The sequence below is a fragment of the Corvus brachyrhynchos genome, unplaced genomic scaffold, assembly GCF_000691975.1.
Source record: "Corvus brachyrhynchos isolate BGI_N302 unplaced genomic scaffold, ASM69197v1 scaffold881, whole genome shotgun sequence".
Taxonomy (NCBI): Eukaryota; Metazoa; Chordata; class Aves; order Passeriformes; family Corvidae; genus Corvus; species Corvus brachyrhynchos.
In genome coordinates, this window is record NW_008236001.1 from 82,039 (window position 1) to 95,639 (window position 13,601).

At 42.1% G+C, this 13,601-nt stretch overlaps 1 protein-coding gene across 2 annotated transcripts in view; it reads right to left on the reverse strand.

The window, feature by feature from the left end:
- Nucleotides 1-1,317: 1,317 nt before the first annotated feature.
- LOC103614052 (pro-neuregulin-1, membrane-bound isoform-like) overlaps nucleotides 1,318-13,601 on the reverse strand; it is a 206,196-nt gene continuing 193,912 nt past the window's right edge. The window contains exons 4-6 of one of the 2 annotated variants that reach the window (XM_017730918.1): nucleotides 12,287-12,411; nucleotides 4,277-4,327; nucleotides 1,318-1,406 (exon numbers count right to left, since the gene is read on the reverse strand). In XM_017730918.1, coding sequence (XP_017586407.1) covers nucleotides 1,333-1,406; nucleotides 4,277-4,327; nucleotides 12,287-12,411 — 250 coding nt within the window. In that variant the 3' untranslated portion in view covers nucleotides 1,318-1,332. Of the gene's footprint in view, nucleotides 1,407-4,276; nucleotides 4,328-8,446; nucleotides 10,837-12,286; nucleotides 12,412-13,601 lie in introns of those variants that run through there. The other variant, XM_017730924.1, reaches the window with a different exon arrangement.

Sequence of the window (13,601 nt, forward strand, 5' to 3'; positions counted from 1 at the left end):
ATTGGCTCCCTCCTGCTTTTTCTACCCAGCACAGGCAGCAATATCCAATACTGCCCTCTCGCCTCCACTACTTATTTTAGTGACTTGAACAGTACTAATTCCAGTATACATTATTGCTTCTGAAAACAGAACAGAGAGGATTTACCGTTTTAAATTGCTCCAGAAATTATTCCTGCCTACCCTGCTGCTAGGCATCAAGGGGAAAAGGAGGCCAAAACCCAACTCTTCTCACCTTGCTGGCAGAAAGCTTCTTGAATAACCTATCAAATTTCTCTAATTCTTTCAACACACACTTAAAAATTATCAGACTAGTAGCTAAGAAGAAAATCTAGAAAAATCCAGAGATATGGCTTTGACCTTTCCTCCTAGTGCTGCTACAGTAGCTATTAGATGTGAGTTAAGGGCATTCATGTATAGTTTTTTATAAAGCACATACCTCATTTTATAGCAACACTGGAACTGTCAGGGTGGATTGTACCTACCTCACCTCACATCCTATTCCTAGCAGCTGGCAACACTTACTGCTTTAGGGCAAGATTAATACCGTACCTCCCACAACCCCAATGACTTTGACTGTGTGAAGTGGGCTTCCAGACTGCTCCGAAACAGGCTGATAGATGGTGGATTTGGTTCTAGAAAAGAGCTGGAATGCTCTTCCTAGTGAGTCTCAAGGGTAAAATTGTATAACATTATGGCTGTAACGCATGCTTCCCTGGGAAGCATCACTACTGAGGAAGAAAAGAGTCCCCCACTGGTCCCCCTGCAGCTCCCAGTGTGCTCTTGAGATAAGCAGAGAAACAATCTCTCTGTCCTAGGAAAGAACCATTCCTTGCTCTCTTCTCTCTCCAGCTGAGGGAAGACACCCAAAAAGATGTCCTCACCTTCCTTGTCTTCTTCCCAAAGGTACTGGGGCACAGAAGAAAGAGCCCAAGGAATTCTAACAAGCACCAGCTGGCACGTGGATGAAGGGAAACACACCCAGGTAGGGATGGCTGGACCTGAAGGTGCTCCAGCTACCCCAGGGCCAGGGGCTGTGGAGGCAGAGCAGACAGTGTTTGAAGCCAAGGGCAGGGAAGGGAATTCCAAGTAGGAAACACTGGTGTAGTTTCCTCCTCCTTTGCCCTGCCCAAACCTACATTTGACCTTTCAGAAGGAAGGTGTTTAGACCTCAATACACAAAGAGCATGTCTCTGAAAGTTCTAATAATATATAGCAAATAACAATTGCACCTTTAGTTCAGGAATCACACCCAGTCACTCCTGATCTCTTAATGCACGTTTTCTTCTGAGTTAGGAAGGGAGAAATATACTTGAGGGTCTTGTCAGCAATAATTTAAACAACTTGTATATACTTACAGGAGGAAGTGTTTGTTCCTTCTGTTGAAGCTTGTATCCTAAGCATGGGTTCTGCAACACACAGAAGTAACAACAAAGTTGTAAGAATACAGCCACAGCTACAGCACTATACTGGAAGAGCCTGAACATCTTCCCGCAGTAGAGATTTCTTCTATTTTTATTTTTTTTTCTCAGTAGTCAGAAACCCAGCGGAGCAGAGAAAAAAATGAGATAGCTTGAGAAAGCAAAGAACTTCAAAGTTGGTTCAGCATGTCCTAGGCACACTGTGATAATCAATTACAGCAAAAATGCTCCATAGTCCTGGGAGTAAAGGCCAGGAGAAAAACTGGCAAAGACAGAGTAAAATTTTCAGCTGTTTCTGACAGCATCAGAGGAAAGTGGAAAGGAGCAGGTCTTGAAGCTCCACATGCTGACCCAGGAAGCACTAGCTTCTTATCTTCTTCTCACATAACTCCAAATGAACAGTAAGGCATTCAGGTCTACCATAACTACAGTTAAGGACTTCTGTGGCTTGAAAGAGAGGAGGGTCCATGAGTGTCACCACCTCTGCAGAGAGCTGCAGATGGAAGGGAAAGCAGAACACATTCCAGATCAAAAGGGCCATAGCACCAGCCCCAAAGTGGTTACAAAGAAAGGAAAAAGAATGGTGAATAATCTTGTAGGGCAGTGGAAGGAAATAGACCTCAACACAAATTACACAAAGGAAGCACTCAGAAAATTTTATAGAAGAAGCAGGTAGCCTGAAGCTGGGTCTGAACCTCCTGAGCTGTAGGAACCTGAACCACACAGCAATTAAGAGCCATGTGTTTGGAGGGCTTCATGGGCTTTCACTATCTAGCAAATCATATATGGTATCATGCATGAATAAAGAATTCAAGAGAAGGCTTGAGAAGTACTATCAGCTGGAAGGAAGAGTTTGAAGAGAGAATACTTTGCATAAGGTGGCAATGTGATGTGCTGGTGTGAAGTACAGGTGGCTGACAGCTGGTCTGGGAATTCTAGGAAGCAGGTGAGGCATACTGCATGCTCTGTAGTGAAACATTTAACATGTCATGTCACACAGAAAAGATGAATCTGTTGCCTAACAAAGCCTGGTTTTAGGCAGAAAAAAGCCACTCTTAGAAACTAAGACCTCTCTGTAAGTTCTGCTATCATCAAAAAGTAAGTGTAGCAATAATTCAAGAGACCTAGAACCCAGTGATTTGAACACCAGCATTTCACAATAGTCTATCTTCAATTAAAGAAAACACACTAATTACTTATTATTTTCATTTGAAAATCCTGGAAAAAAATCAGCAGTGCCCAAAACCCCAGGCACTACTGGTCACCAGGAAACTCATGAAGTGTTAGAGCAAAGACATGGTCTGGACCCAGAGCTGGGATAGAACAGTAGGAAAAACAGCACCTGACTGGGTTCAGGACTAAGCTGGTCTCTGCTCCTGCCACATATCAAAGACCTCCTCAGAGTTCCATGAGAAGATCTCAACAAGCAGCCACTGAATGTACTGCTTTTTGTGATGTGTTGCTTGGCATGAAATCTACCAGCGCAGAGATTCATCAGGAATGCAGCCAACTTTTTGAACATCCCAGCTTCCTCCTCTCCAGCAGCACAATAGCAGTAAAGAGGAGGACAGTACTGTAACAGCAGGCACTTGAAGGGACATAAGCAGGGAAAGAGACCACTCAAGAACAAGAACTTTAATTCATGGGAAAGAAGGCAGCAAAGTGCAGGGACTACATTCTTGCTGCACAAGGGAGAAGGCAAGGCAAGCCCAGTGGAGTCAGTGACCAGCGTGTCACCTTCTTCGAACAAAAATGGTTCCAATGGTTACAGGACACTTCCTATTAGCTATGTGGTCTCACATACACCCAGTGAAGCACCAGTGACAGGCCCCACTGAGAACATGAAAGAATATGGGCACATCCAACGTCTCTTCTGTCAGGCAGCAATGCCAAGATTTCAGAAGTAGGTCGCCACACACACAGATGCATCAAAGGAAAGACTGCAGGCATGCTAAATGCAAAATCTGGCAATCACACTGTTTTCCTTGATCTAGCCTACAAACACTGTCATTTCACACTAAAACCTGTCTCTGCCAGACATAGCTTTCCCAAAAAAGCTAGCAGGACCCCAGCCTCTTTGCCAAGCAGGGTATGTGCATCTTGTAAATCCTTGGGTTGCTCGGCTTATACACGTTTATCTACAATTGCCTCAGCCAAAGTCAGCAGCAGAGACAACTGCTTGTATTTTATCCATATATAAAGTAACTCTTAACAGTTAAATAATGAAAGTGGCTCCTCACTGGGGTCAGTCCCAGGAGTAACTCTGGAAGTATGCAATCTGTAACTGCAGGCAGGATGCTGAAAGCAAATTCCATCAGCCTGAAAGAAAACTACCTGGAGAAGGCTCCTAGTATGCCAAGGCAGCTTCAAAAGAGGTTAAGTTACTGACAGTGAGTTACCTGTCTACACTCACAGACCCTGCAGAGCTGTCAGGAATTGTATGTAGAGCCCTGAAGAACAGAGGCAACAGACTTTCCTGAGGACACATCAGTATGCCTATACACTCAGCAAACTCGTAAGGAGCTGCTTGGATTTATAGGAGAAGGAGGTAAGAGCTTTTTTAAAACATAGTTCCTAACAACACAAATACTCCTTTGCTTGGGCTGCTGCAGCCTGACAACTGTAGGCCAAATTAGCTTCCTTGATACAGCCACAGGACAGTAAAAAGTATGCTCAACCCTTCTTCATTCTTTTCTTGGTCCCTGAAGTAGCTCAAGTAGGCAAGGTGATACGCAGAAATGGAGCTGCTGAATGTAGATGAATTGTTCTCTCCTAAGAAGGAGCTGTTTCAGAGCTGTAGAAGCAGTTTCAAGAAGAAATGAAGAGAAACAGATAGAAAGACTGTTAATTCAACTTACGTGAAGTAGTTTTTGTCACTTCTGTTGATGCTGGTATCTTGCTGGTCCTCTCTGGAAAACACAAGAGGCAACAAGAAGTTATAATATGGTGTCATGTGATCCTCTAACAGTATTCAGCTCCAGAATGGACAAGGTAAAGGAGAAAAAGGTGTTCAAAGAAGCAAGCTTAAATTTTGCTTCAGTGGGCAGAGGCTTCAATCAGACATCAACTTGCAGAAGTTTCCTTTTGGGAAAAAACAAAAAATGATGGTGCCTACTCGCAAAACTGAACAAAAAAGCGCGTTTCTTCTGAAAGAACCCAGTTGTTCAATCTCTTGTTTTCCTCTGGGAATAACTGATCAGTGGCAACAGGAGAAATCATGCAGATGGCTCTGTTTCTGGAAGATGTCAGTGTGAGTATTCACTCCTTATGCTTCTAGGCAGTTAAATTTTGCAAAGATGTGTCCCTGTTCATATCACTTGAATTGCTGTTAAGTATATCCAATAGTGTCACTTGCCACTTCAGGGAAATCTTCTGAGTCACACATGCAAACCCCATCCCTCACGGACTGCTGGGGGCTCTGTGACAGAAATCAGACAGTTGCTTTGCTGAAGAGATGAGGAAAGTTGCGCTTCCATACTGGTCCTATGTACATCTCCACACACTGTTGCTAGTTACATTCTGGCAAGGATTGCTTGCACTCACTTGTTGAACCAGCTGATGGCTAAGGGAGATGATGCTGCCATGCTTAGATCCTTGCTAATGCAAAATGCACAGATGGGAGAAAGCAGGATGCAGAAAGCCTTTGTTTAGGCTTCACAGACTTGCACAGAGACCTTGTTCCAAAGACAGCAATGATTTGTGAGTGCTCTGCTGTCCCTGCAAGCCACAACTGTGTGCAATTTCTTAGGTGTGAACAAATTGCTCTTCAGTTGTATTCAACAACAACCTTGGACTTCCCCAAGTTCTCAAAATATATTTCAGGCTTTAAGTGGCGCAGTTCAATGCAGCTGCACAAGTTTCAACTCTACAGCTGGAGAAAGGCTCTGAATGCCAAAAAAAAAGTCTTGCCCTGAAACCTCAAGGCACACCAAGAATCCCCTAGTAGGTCAAACAAACAGAATTCAGAAAAATTCTCATAAGAGATTTAGGAAAAGGAAACTCAGGAATGTTTTTGTTCTGTTTTGTGAATCTGGATTCCAGTGGCTCTCTGCTCATTGTCTCCAGAGTTTATAGAAACTTGACCAGAGACAAAACTAGCCATCTTCCCTTCAACATCCCTCTTGTTAAACTTTAATATCAACCCTGTATTTTAACTTCTTACTTGCTTGCTTTTCTTTTGTATCTTTTTTTTCCATTTTGGTCCATCTTTCTTTGGCAAATATACTATTTGCCTAGTTAGTACATCCCAGTTTCATCTCACCAATGGCAGAGAACGTGTTATGCAGCATTTCCTTGGCAGCCAGCGATGCGTGGCATGAAAGGGAGTATCCATAAGTAAAATTCTTAAGGTCAAAACCTTTGCATTAGGTCTTGGAACACAGTGGCCTGTAGCCAGGCAGTTTTCAGGACCATTTTTTGGGCATAACGGCAGTTTGCTGTTGTGCAGCTGGGTTGTCTGACAATTAACCTTTCTTAATCACATCAGGAGATGGAACAGGTCTGACAGCTGCATAGCTCAGCATCTGGCACAACTGGAGCAAATTTTTCTTTCACCATTAAAGAAACCATGTTCCATTTAGTGCCTGTGCTGAGCTTGATGGAGCATTTCTTACTGGCACCTCCCCAGCCCAGCTGTGTTAGTACAAACGCCGACGGGAAGCTTCCCTGCCAGTGGAAAATACAGCCAGAGCCTCCTACACCTGAAACGTGCTGAGAAATACATTTGGAAAACATGTGGCAAAGTCACACTTTATCAAGCTCCGCTAGTAACATTCATCTTAGCAACACTAAAAGTGGATGCTAACATTTGGAAGACACAACATTTGTGTGTGTTGCTTACTGCACACAGTACACCACAATGATAACAAAGGCATTTTACATTACCTGAGAAGGCTAGCACAGATCCACATGACAAGCTACCTGAACACAAGAAGCAAGCAAAAAAGGGGTTTCTCATAGCAGGCTGTCAGTACTTGCCTGAGGTGAAAGAGCTGGAACCAATTTTTCAATCATGATACTTTTGCTGCTGCAGTCTGCTAGGGTATGGTGATGGCAGCCTGCAGCCCTGTCTTCATCATCATCATGTTTAAGTGCCCATGAGGAGCAGCTACCTCAGAGGCTACAACCAGTTCTGTCCCCTGGCACTTCTAAGAATACTGCCTTGGTGAAGTGCTGTTCCCTGAAACTGGGTATATTTGTGCTGGGGCTTACTCATGTAAAAATATTGAAGGATCCATGAGGGATCCTTGTCTGGGGATGTTTTAAAGAGCAGGCCCCTGCAGCTTCTCAGTCTTTTTCCTTAGTACTCTGGCCAGCAGTATCTTCTGCTATTTCGTCTGACCTAACAGGGAAGAGCTCCTTTAACTCACACCGGACTCCCAACAACCCCACCACCTTGCTGGTATGTTGATCCATCCTTCCAGATAAGGAGCTTTTTTTGGGCTGCTGAGAGGAGACAGCTACAAGCTCTGCTGTATGGCTCTGAGAGAAGCAGGAGGTCCCTCTCCTACTCAGCCAAAACCTTTTCTCCACAATAACCACATATTTAAGAGCCTGACAGCTGCTGTTGTGAACAGCCCTGTGTGTGCCCTCACAGCCTTTTTCCCCCAGTTAGTTTGTCAAAGGCCTAACGCAAAAAATCCTGCTTGAGCAAGTTGAAGGGGTTTGGTTGATCTCATAGGTTTTAGTTCAGGCCTTGCAGGTGGTGGCTCTGAGAACCCTGACAGGGACAACAGCCTGGGCTCTGAGGAGGGTTCACATACCATGACACCATAGATAGAGATGCAAACAAGCTTTTTGTCATCCTGAGGTGTACTTTCTAGCAGTGATACAAGTTTTAAGCCTTTTGCATTGTTTGTGCTATTAGGGTGATATCATCTGAATTATACAAACAATGACACAAGCTAACATACACTTTCAGGAAAGAAGAGCACTTTCTTCACCTCTGTCACTTGGTCTATAGATGGCAGAGCAGAGAGAGTAGTTGTGTAGAAGGTTGGTAAGACCACAGTCTGAGGCCTTAGAGACATGCAAGCACATGTGGTGAAAGATACAGGGTGATCCAGTGGCTAAACTAACTTTTAGTTTCTTAAAGCTACCATACTTTTCCCCGTTTTCCTCCAAGGAACTACTGACTTGATTTAGATTAAAGAGCATTGCCCTCAATCCAAGTATGTCAAATTGCAAGGAAAGGTTCAAGAGTACTTTTAGGGGAGTTGCAATACCAGACTGAGTGATGGCCACATTTTTTTCTGAGACAAAATTAGTGACATCGGTCCAGGCATACTGATTTGCTCCAGCTGAGAATCTGACTCATTATGCCAGCCAGTTCAAAACAAACTATGTCCCAGGTCACCTGTAATTATGCTAGAGAGAAGAAATACCCTGATCTCCTACTTTAACCAAGTCTTGGACAGAAGAAGGGACTTCTTTTGCACTTGAAGTATTTCATAGTTGGTCATATGCTCTATGGGAACTGGATATAAGATGTTTTTATTTAGTTATTTCTCAGTCGTCTTCTTGAAGCTAAGCTACTGTCTGTCTTCAGAAGAGGAAGAGCAAATTAAAATTTAATGAATGATGAATATCAGATCCTTATTGATTACTGTACAACTTGGAGCTGTTACTACTACTGAGAGTCCTATGTATGCAAAACCAGAAGCCTGCACAGGCCATTGGGTAGCTAATGAATTTGCCAAGGCTCACCACTGCCTACAATTGAGATACATTAACAGATCACCTGAGTACTTCTTGTATCCATCAATTCAGGCAAATTTGTCCCAGCCACCCACACAGATGAGTCAAATTACATCAACTCACTTTCCGCAGACATTGAGGAATAGAGCTCACACAACACCCTGCACACAACCCAGCAGAACCCAGCATCGTAGACTTCTGGCTTTTGAAATTCCACAGCATGAATCCACCCTTTTGCACCCTGAAACATGCTGGGCACAGCAAACATCCTCAGAGAGGCAAAAGAATCAGGCCAACAGGTTTTTATGGAAAAGACTGACACCACATGCAGATAGAGCATGGTTGACTCTTTATTAAAAAAATATCACTTAGCGAGATGTCTACATAAGGGGTTTTGTGAGCAAGTTGAAAGCTTTGGCTGTGGTGTGAAGTATTCTGTCAGTGCTATTTATTAACCATAGTAAGGTCCTATGCTGATGAGAAAATCCATGAAAAATTCACCGCAAGAATTTTGCCTAGGTAAAGTAACAAATCAGGATGCACAAAAAAAGCAGTTACTATTGCATTAGCAATCCTGTGCACTATTTATACAACACCAGGAGAACCTCATGCCTCTATTCTGACCTCAATTACGATCTTTCTTAGGGGAGCATACGTGAGTATGAGTGAATGACAATAAGAAGGCAGCTCATATCCTGTGGGCAAGTTATACTCATTATAAATTTAAAAGAGAACAGAATAGCTCCGATCACTTGCTATTAAGATTGGTAAAAATTGTGTTTGTCTAGCTATTTTTATATTTGTTACATTTTTAATCCACACGTGTGACTCAATAGGCAAGGCTTTATATTTCTTTCAGTAAAACTGGGAAAATTTAAAAGTCTGTGTAGGTCAATACAGTTTGTGTGTGGTGTGTGTTCATGTTTATGTTTAGCAAAAACTTGCACAAGAGCAAACTTGGCAGTTTTAAGTAACAACGTTTATAATAACAATAACAGTAAGAAGGACAGGAGTTACTATTGCATTGAATATTACTGTTTTAGACAGAAAAGTTTACCACTTCGGGGAATGAGATCAGGAAAGATTAAGGTTTCTGCTCACTGAAAACAACAAAAAATGTTTTACAACCGTTTTATTGAGAAATACTAATTTTTCTATGCTTGGAGCAGAGAATTGAAATCAGCAACTTTCCAACATGGGACCTTGATGGTAAATGTGTGGCTTTTTGTATTCTTGGGGGAAAAACCTCAACATATTTGCCTTGTTCTTTGTATGTATTTTCCTAATGTCCACTGCTAGTTTACTTTAGAGACAAGGCACTATGATAAACAGACTTCTGGTCTGGCCCTGGAGTTCTGTTTTGTGCCATACACCAGTAAAGAAAATTTCAACTAAAATAGTTCTAGTTTGACAAAATTTTAGGGAATTTAAACCAGGATTTTTTTTAGATACTGAAAAGCACTAATCTTACAGTGGAAATAAATAACCCCATTCCCAGAAAAGCCATTACTTCATCTACCCTCACTCTTAAAGTACCCAGCACAAAGGGAAAGGAAGACCTAGTGTGCAGATAGCAGGGCGCACATAATAAACATGACAAGGTGAGGTCACTTAACTGAAGGTCATAATTTAAGTTATGGTTCACGTGGCAGAGCAGACCAGTATGACCATAAGAAAGTCAGGCCCACTGGTGCATTTTTCTTTACCTCACTGTTACCCTATCTGCTGGAGGTGGAAGAAAGCAACTTCTCTTCCCACTTTGAGAGATTCAGCCTTCTCAGATACCCATGCTTTAGTTTTCTACAGGGACTCCTGGGCTACTCTGGACCCCAAGGGCTTCCCCAAAAGCCCATTAACAGGTAATAACAAGTAAGAGTTAAATATGCTGGATTTTTGTTTGTTGTTTTGTTTTTTTCTTTTAATTTTAAACTTCTTTCTTATGAATATTGCAGGACCTCCCAGATACACAGGACTCGAGTAATGACTGCCCTTCAGGGCTCATTACCGAGTTTGGATCCCAAATCTGTCATTAAGCTAGCAAGGGGAAGAGGTCAGGGAATGTGGGGGAAGGAGGGGTGAGGAGGTCACTCCTGCAGGGGGTCTATCCCTGTTTGCAAGGCAGATGTTGCCCTTTGAGGCTGTATGGATCTATTGGTCTTAAGCCACCAGATGTTGCTCCTGCTATTTCTCAAATCCAGGTGGAAAATTCCATCATTAGCAGGAAAATTACGAACAATTTTATTGGTAATTTATAAGCAACAGTAAGCAGAGGAGGCTCAGATGTATGTATAGCAACCAAATATGCATGATTGATTTATTCGACCAATGAATGCTGCCATGCCTCAGTCTAGATGATCAAATATCACTGAGATGTTCCAGTGCAGACATCACTTAGTTTCCAGTTCAGATCTTTACAGACAAGAGCCAGCTGCCAAGTTTAGACTGGATTCACGTTGCCCTGCATTCAAGGGAGTTTCCATGCATGGCTGTATTTTAAACAAATTACATTTCATAATACAATTAGACAGATTTTAACATTTATGTTATAGATGCATGTAACAGGGCTTGCCCACAAATAGTTTCAGCTGAGACCAAGCTCCTGTCCCCCTGCAGCAGGAGCATTTTGTAGTCATTCAGCATAGCCCAAAAGGAAGTTGAAAAATCCATGTCACGAAGCACAGGAATGAGGTCCCACATGCACTCCCATGACACCATTCCTTGTCTGAGAAAGTAATAATAAATGGTCAAGCATTTTTTTTGCATTTATCTCTATCACTGCCTAGGCACAGTGCCTACAGTTGAGTTATGGAAACATTATAGGACCTTTCCATGTAAGCGGCTAATGAGCAACCAAAATTTGTATTCATGGAAACCAAGAGAGTCTACAAAACTACACAGAAACACCTACCCATTTTTCCTCTTAGTAACATTCCAGTAAATAACACTTGATCTTTTATATCAGTCTCCTGACATCTGCTCATGATTATAATACCATACAGCTAGAATGAAATCCTAGCACTTGAGATTCTTTAGTTGATGAAATAGAATAGCAAATACACAAAGTGAATACAGTCAAGCAATTGCTGTGTGATTACAAAACAGCAGATAGACAAAGACAAATCCCCCTGGAAAAGGTCTACATTTGTTTTCTGTTTATGTAAATGCCTAACTCCCATCTAAGAGCACAATGTGGAACAGAAAAGCATGCCTGGTAAATTCACACTGCTGTAACATCTTTAACCCATCTAAGATATGCAGAGAACTCCAGTTTTGTTTGCTAATGAGGGCATGTTTGTTTCGTACTTCACAACTGGCTGGACACTGGAGTTTGAATTATGGGAACTGAATTAGTCAAAGCCACACTTGAAAAACAAGATTTCAGCTGAACTGCTGCCTCCACTGCCTTTCCAAAGGAGAAATAGTACTGCAATACATTTGTGTGTAGTGGAAACACAAAATTTCATCATTACATCCCTGTAAATTAAATGAGTCCTGCAAAACCAGCAATCTATAACAACTGTAAATCTTTTGAGTAAGTCTGAATGCTATCTGTTTCATGAGAAGCTCTACTCCTCAGGAAATAACCTTAAATAACAATACCTGAATCAAAGTGTTTGAATCACACCTAAGCCTCTGAATAATTTGTCTTCAGATACATTCATGCCTTTGTGCTTATTGTTTTAGAAATCAAAATATATGTGAGAGTGAAATCAATATATGTGAGAGTAAAAACAGTGGCAACCAGAGCAGCACAAATATTACTTGAAGTGAGAAGTTCTCGTTCAGCAGTTCAGACTATGACATGCTTTAGGTTAAATGCAACTTCCCCCACTGTGTATAACAGGAATTAGAATAATACTCCCTTCCCTTCATCTTCTTCTGATCTTGACTGTTTAGACTGTGCCCTAAACTTGGTGTTACACAGAAAATGCTGATCTGTCCTGAGATCTGTAGGAAACATCCCATTTGTCTGTAAGGAAAATCGAGCATCTCAACTACATAATAGACAAGTCAGGCCCGACTACTTTTCTTAGTACACGTAATAGATTTCAGTGCTTCCCCTTCCACTTCACTTGCCAAGCTCTGTCCTGCTCCTAAGCAATTTGTCCTGCTGGCAGCTTTAACACATGGTCTTTCTGAATGTGACAGTAAAATAATGAGTCAAGCCTTACCATTGGTGTCTGTGATGATAACACTGGCTTTAGTACTGTCATTTCCTAGTTTGCTGCTCACTCTGCATACATATTCCCCAGCATCGGCCAACGTGGCTCTGTAAATGTGAAGCTCAGAGTATTTCCTGTGAAATCAGAAAAAACATATAAACATCCTGTACTGGAATAACAGTCACTGCATCAACTAAAGCACTTTTTTCCCCACCCCTTTCAACAGAGAGTCTTGTCTTCCATTCTTACTGATAGATCAACACTATCCAGTTTGAAAGAAGAGAGGAGATTAAAAAATATCTCTTACAGGCTGCTGGAAAACAGGCATATATTCACAGACTCAAATGAAGGTACTTGTGTATGCTTTTCTGTATGAGAGAAGTCTTTGCTCCTAAAGGAAATCTGAAAAACAACAGTCCAACAACCATCGTCTCTCAGCCAAATTGTTGGCTGTCCAGATGCCACAGAGATGGGTGTAATATTAAAATAGATTACTCTTCCCTACAGGTTCACATTACTAGCAGTAAAGTTCTGGATAAGTACTGTAGTTCCTAACATCTGACTAAACAATCATGAGATTAGAACACACCACACTCTTTAACAGCCTCTGAAACTCCAACAGTAAATCATTCTCCAGTGCTAACAAAAATTCATGGGCAGGAGCACAATTTGCATGAAGCTACATTTTGTTCTTGGCTCAGAGATGTAATTTAATCAGTCTCCAAGGTTTTAAGATTAGATTTTCAAATGCAGAACTCCTGCCTACCCATTAATTTTGTAGGAACATGTTCTGGTGTCATTCATGGGGTCCCCAACACACAGGATGACAATAATCCCATTATCTAGACTGCAGAGAATGACTAGCTTGGGGAAAATGCACACATTACTGCTCTTCCCAGTTACTGCTTAAAAGAAGTGCTCTGGGGAAGTTTCTGCCCGTCATAAAACCTGATCTACAGAATAGTTGCTCAGAGTACATGAACACTGGCTTCCTTAAGTTGGCCTACCCTGACTTGAAGGGCTGATCCCCAGGAGGCAGTGGCTGCTCACTCTAAAAGCTCATAGTCATTGTCATGACTGCTAAACAATGCTTGGGGAGTTGCTTTGCTCTGTCACTGTCATGTCTCCTAACCCTCCGTGCAGAAATCACAACTGGTTACCCCTTCTGCAAATCAGTGAGCATGGCTTGGTTCAGACCACAAACTGGTCTGTTGTAACAGTGTGGGCTTCTGAAGCAACCAAAATGTTCAGTGTCATTTTTCAACACATCCTTGTGAGCCAGCCCTACCTCCATCACAGGACACTATCCCATCTGGTACCAAAC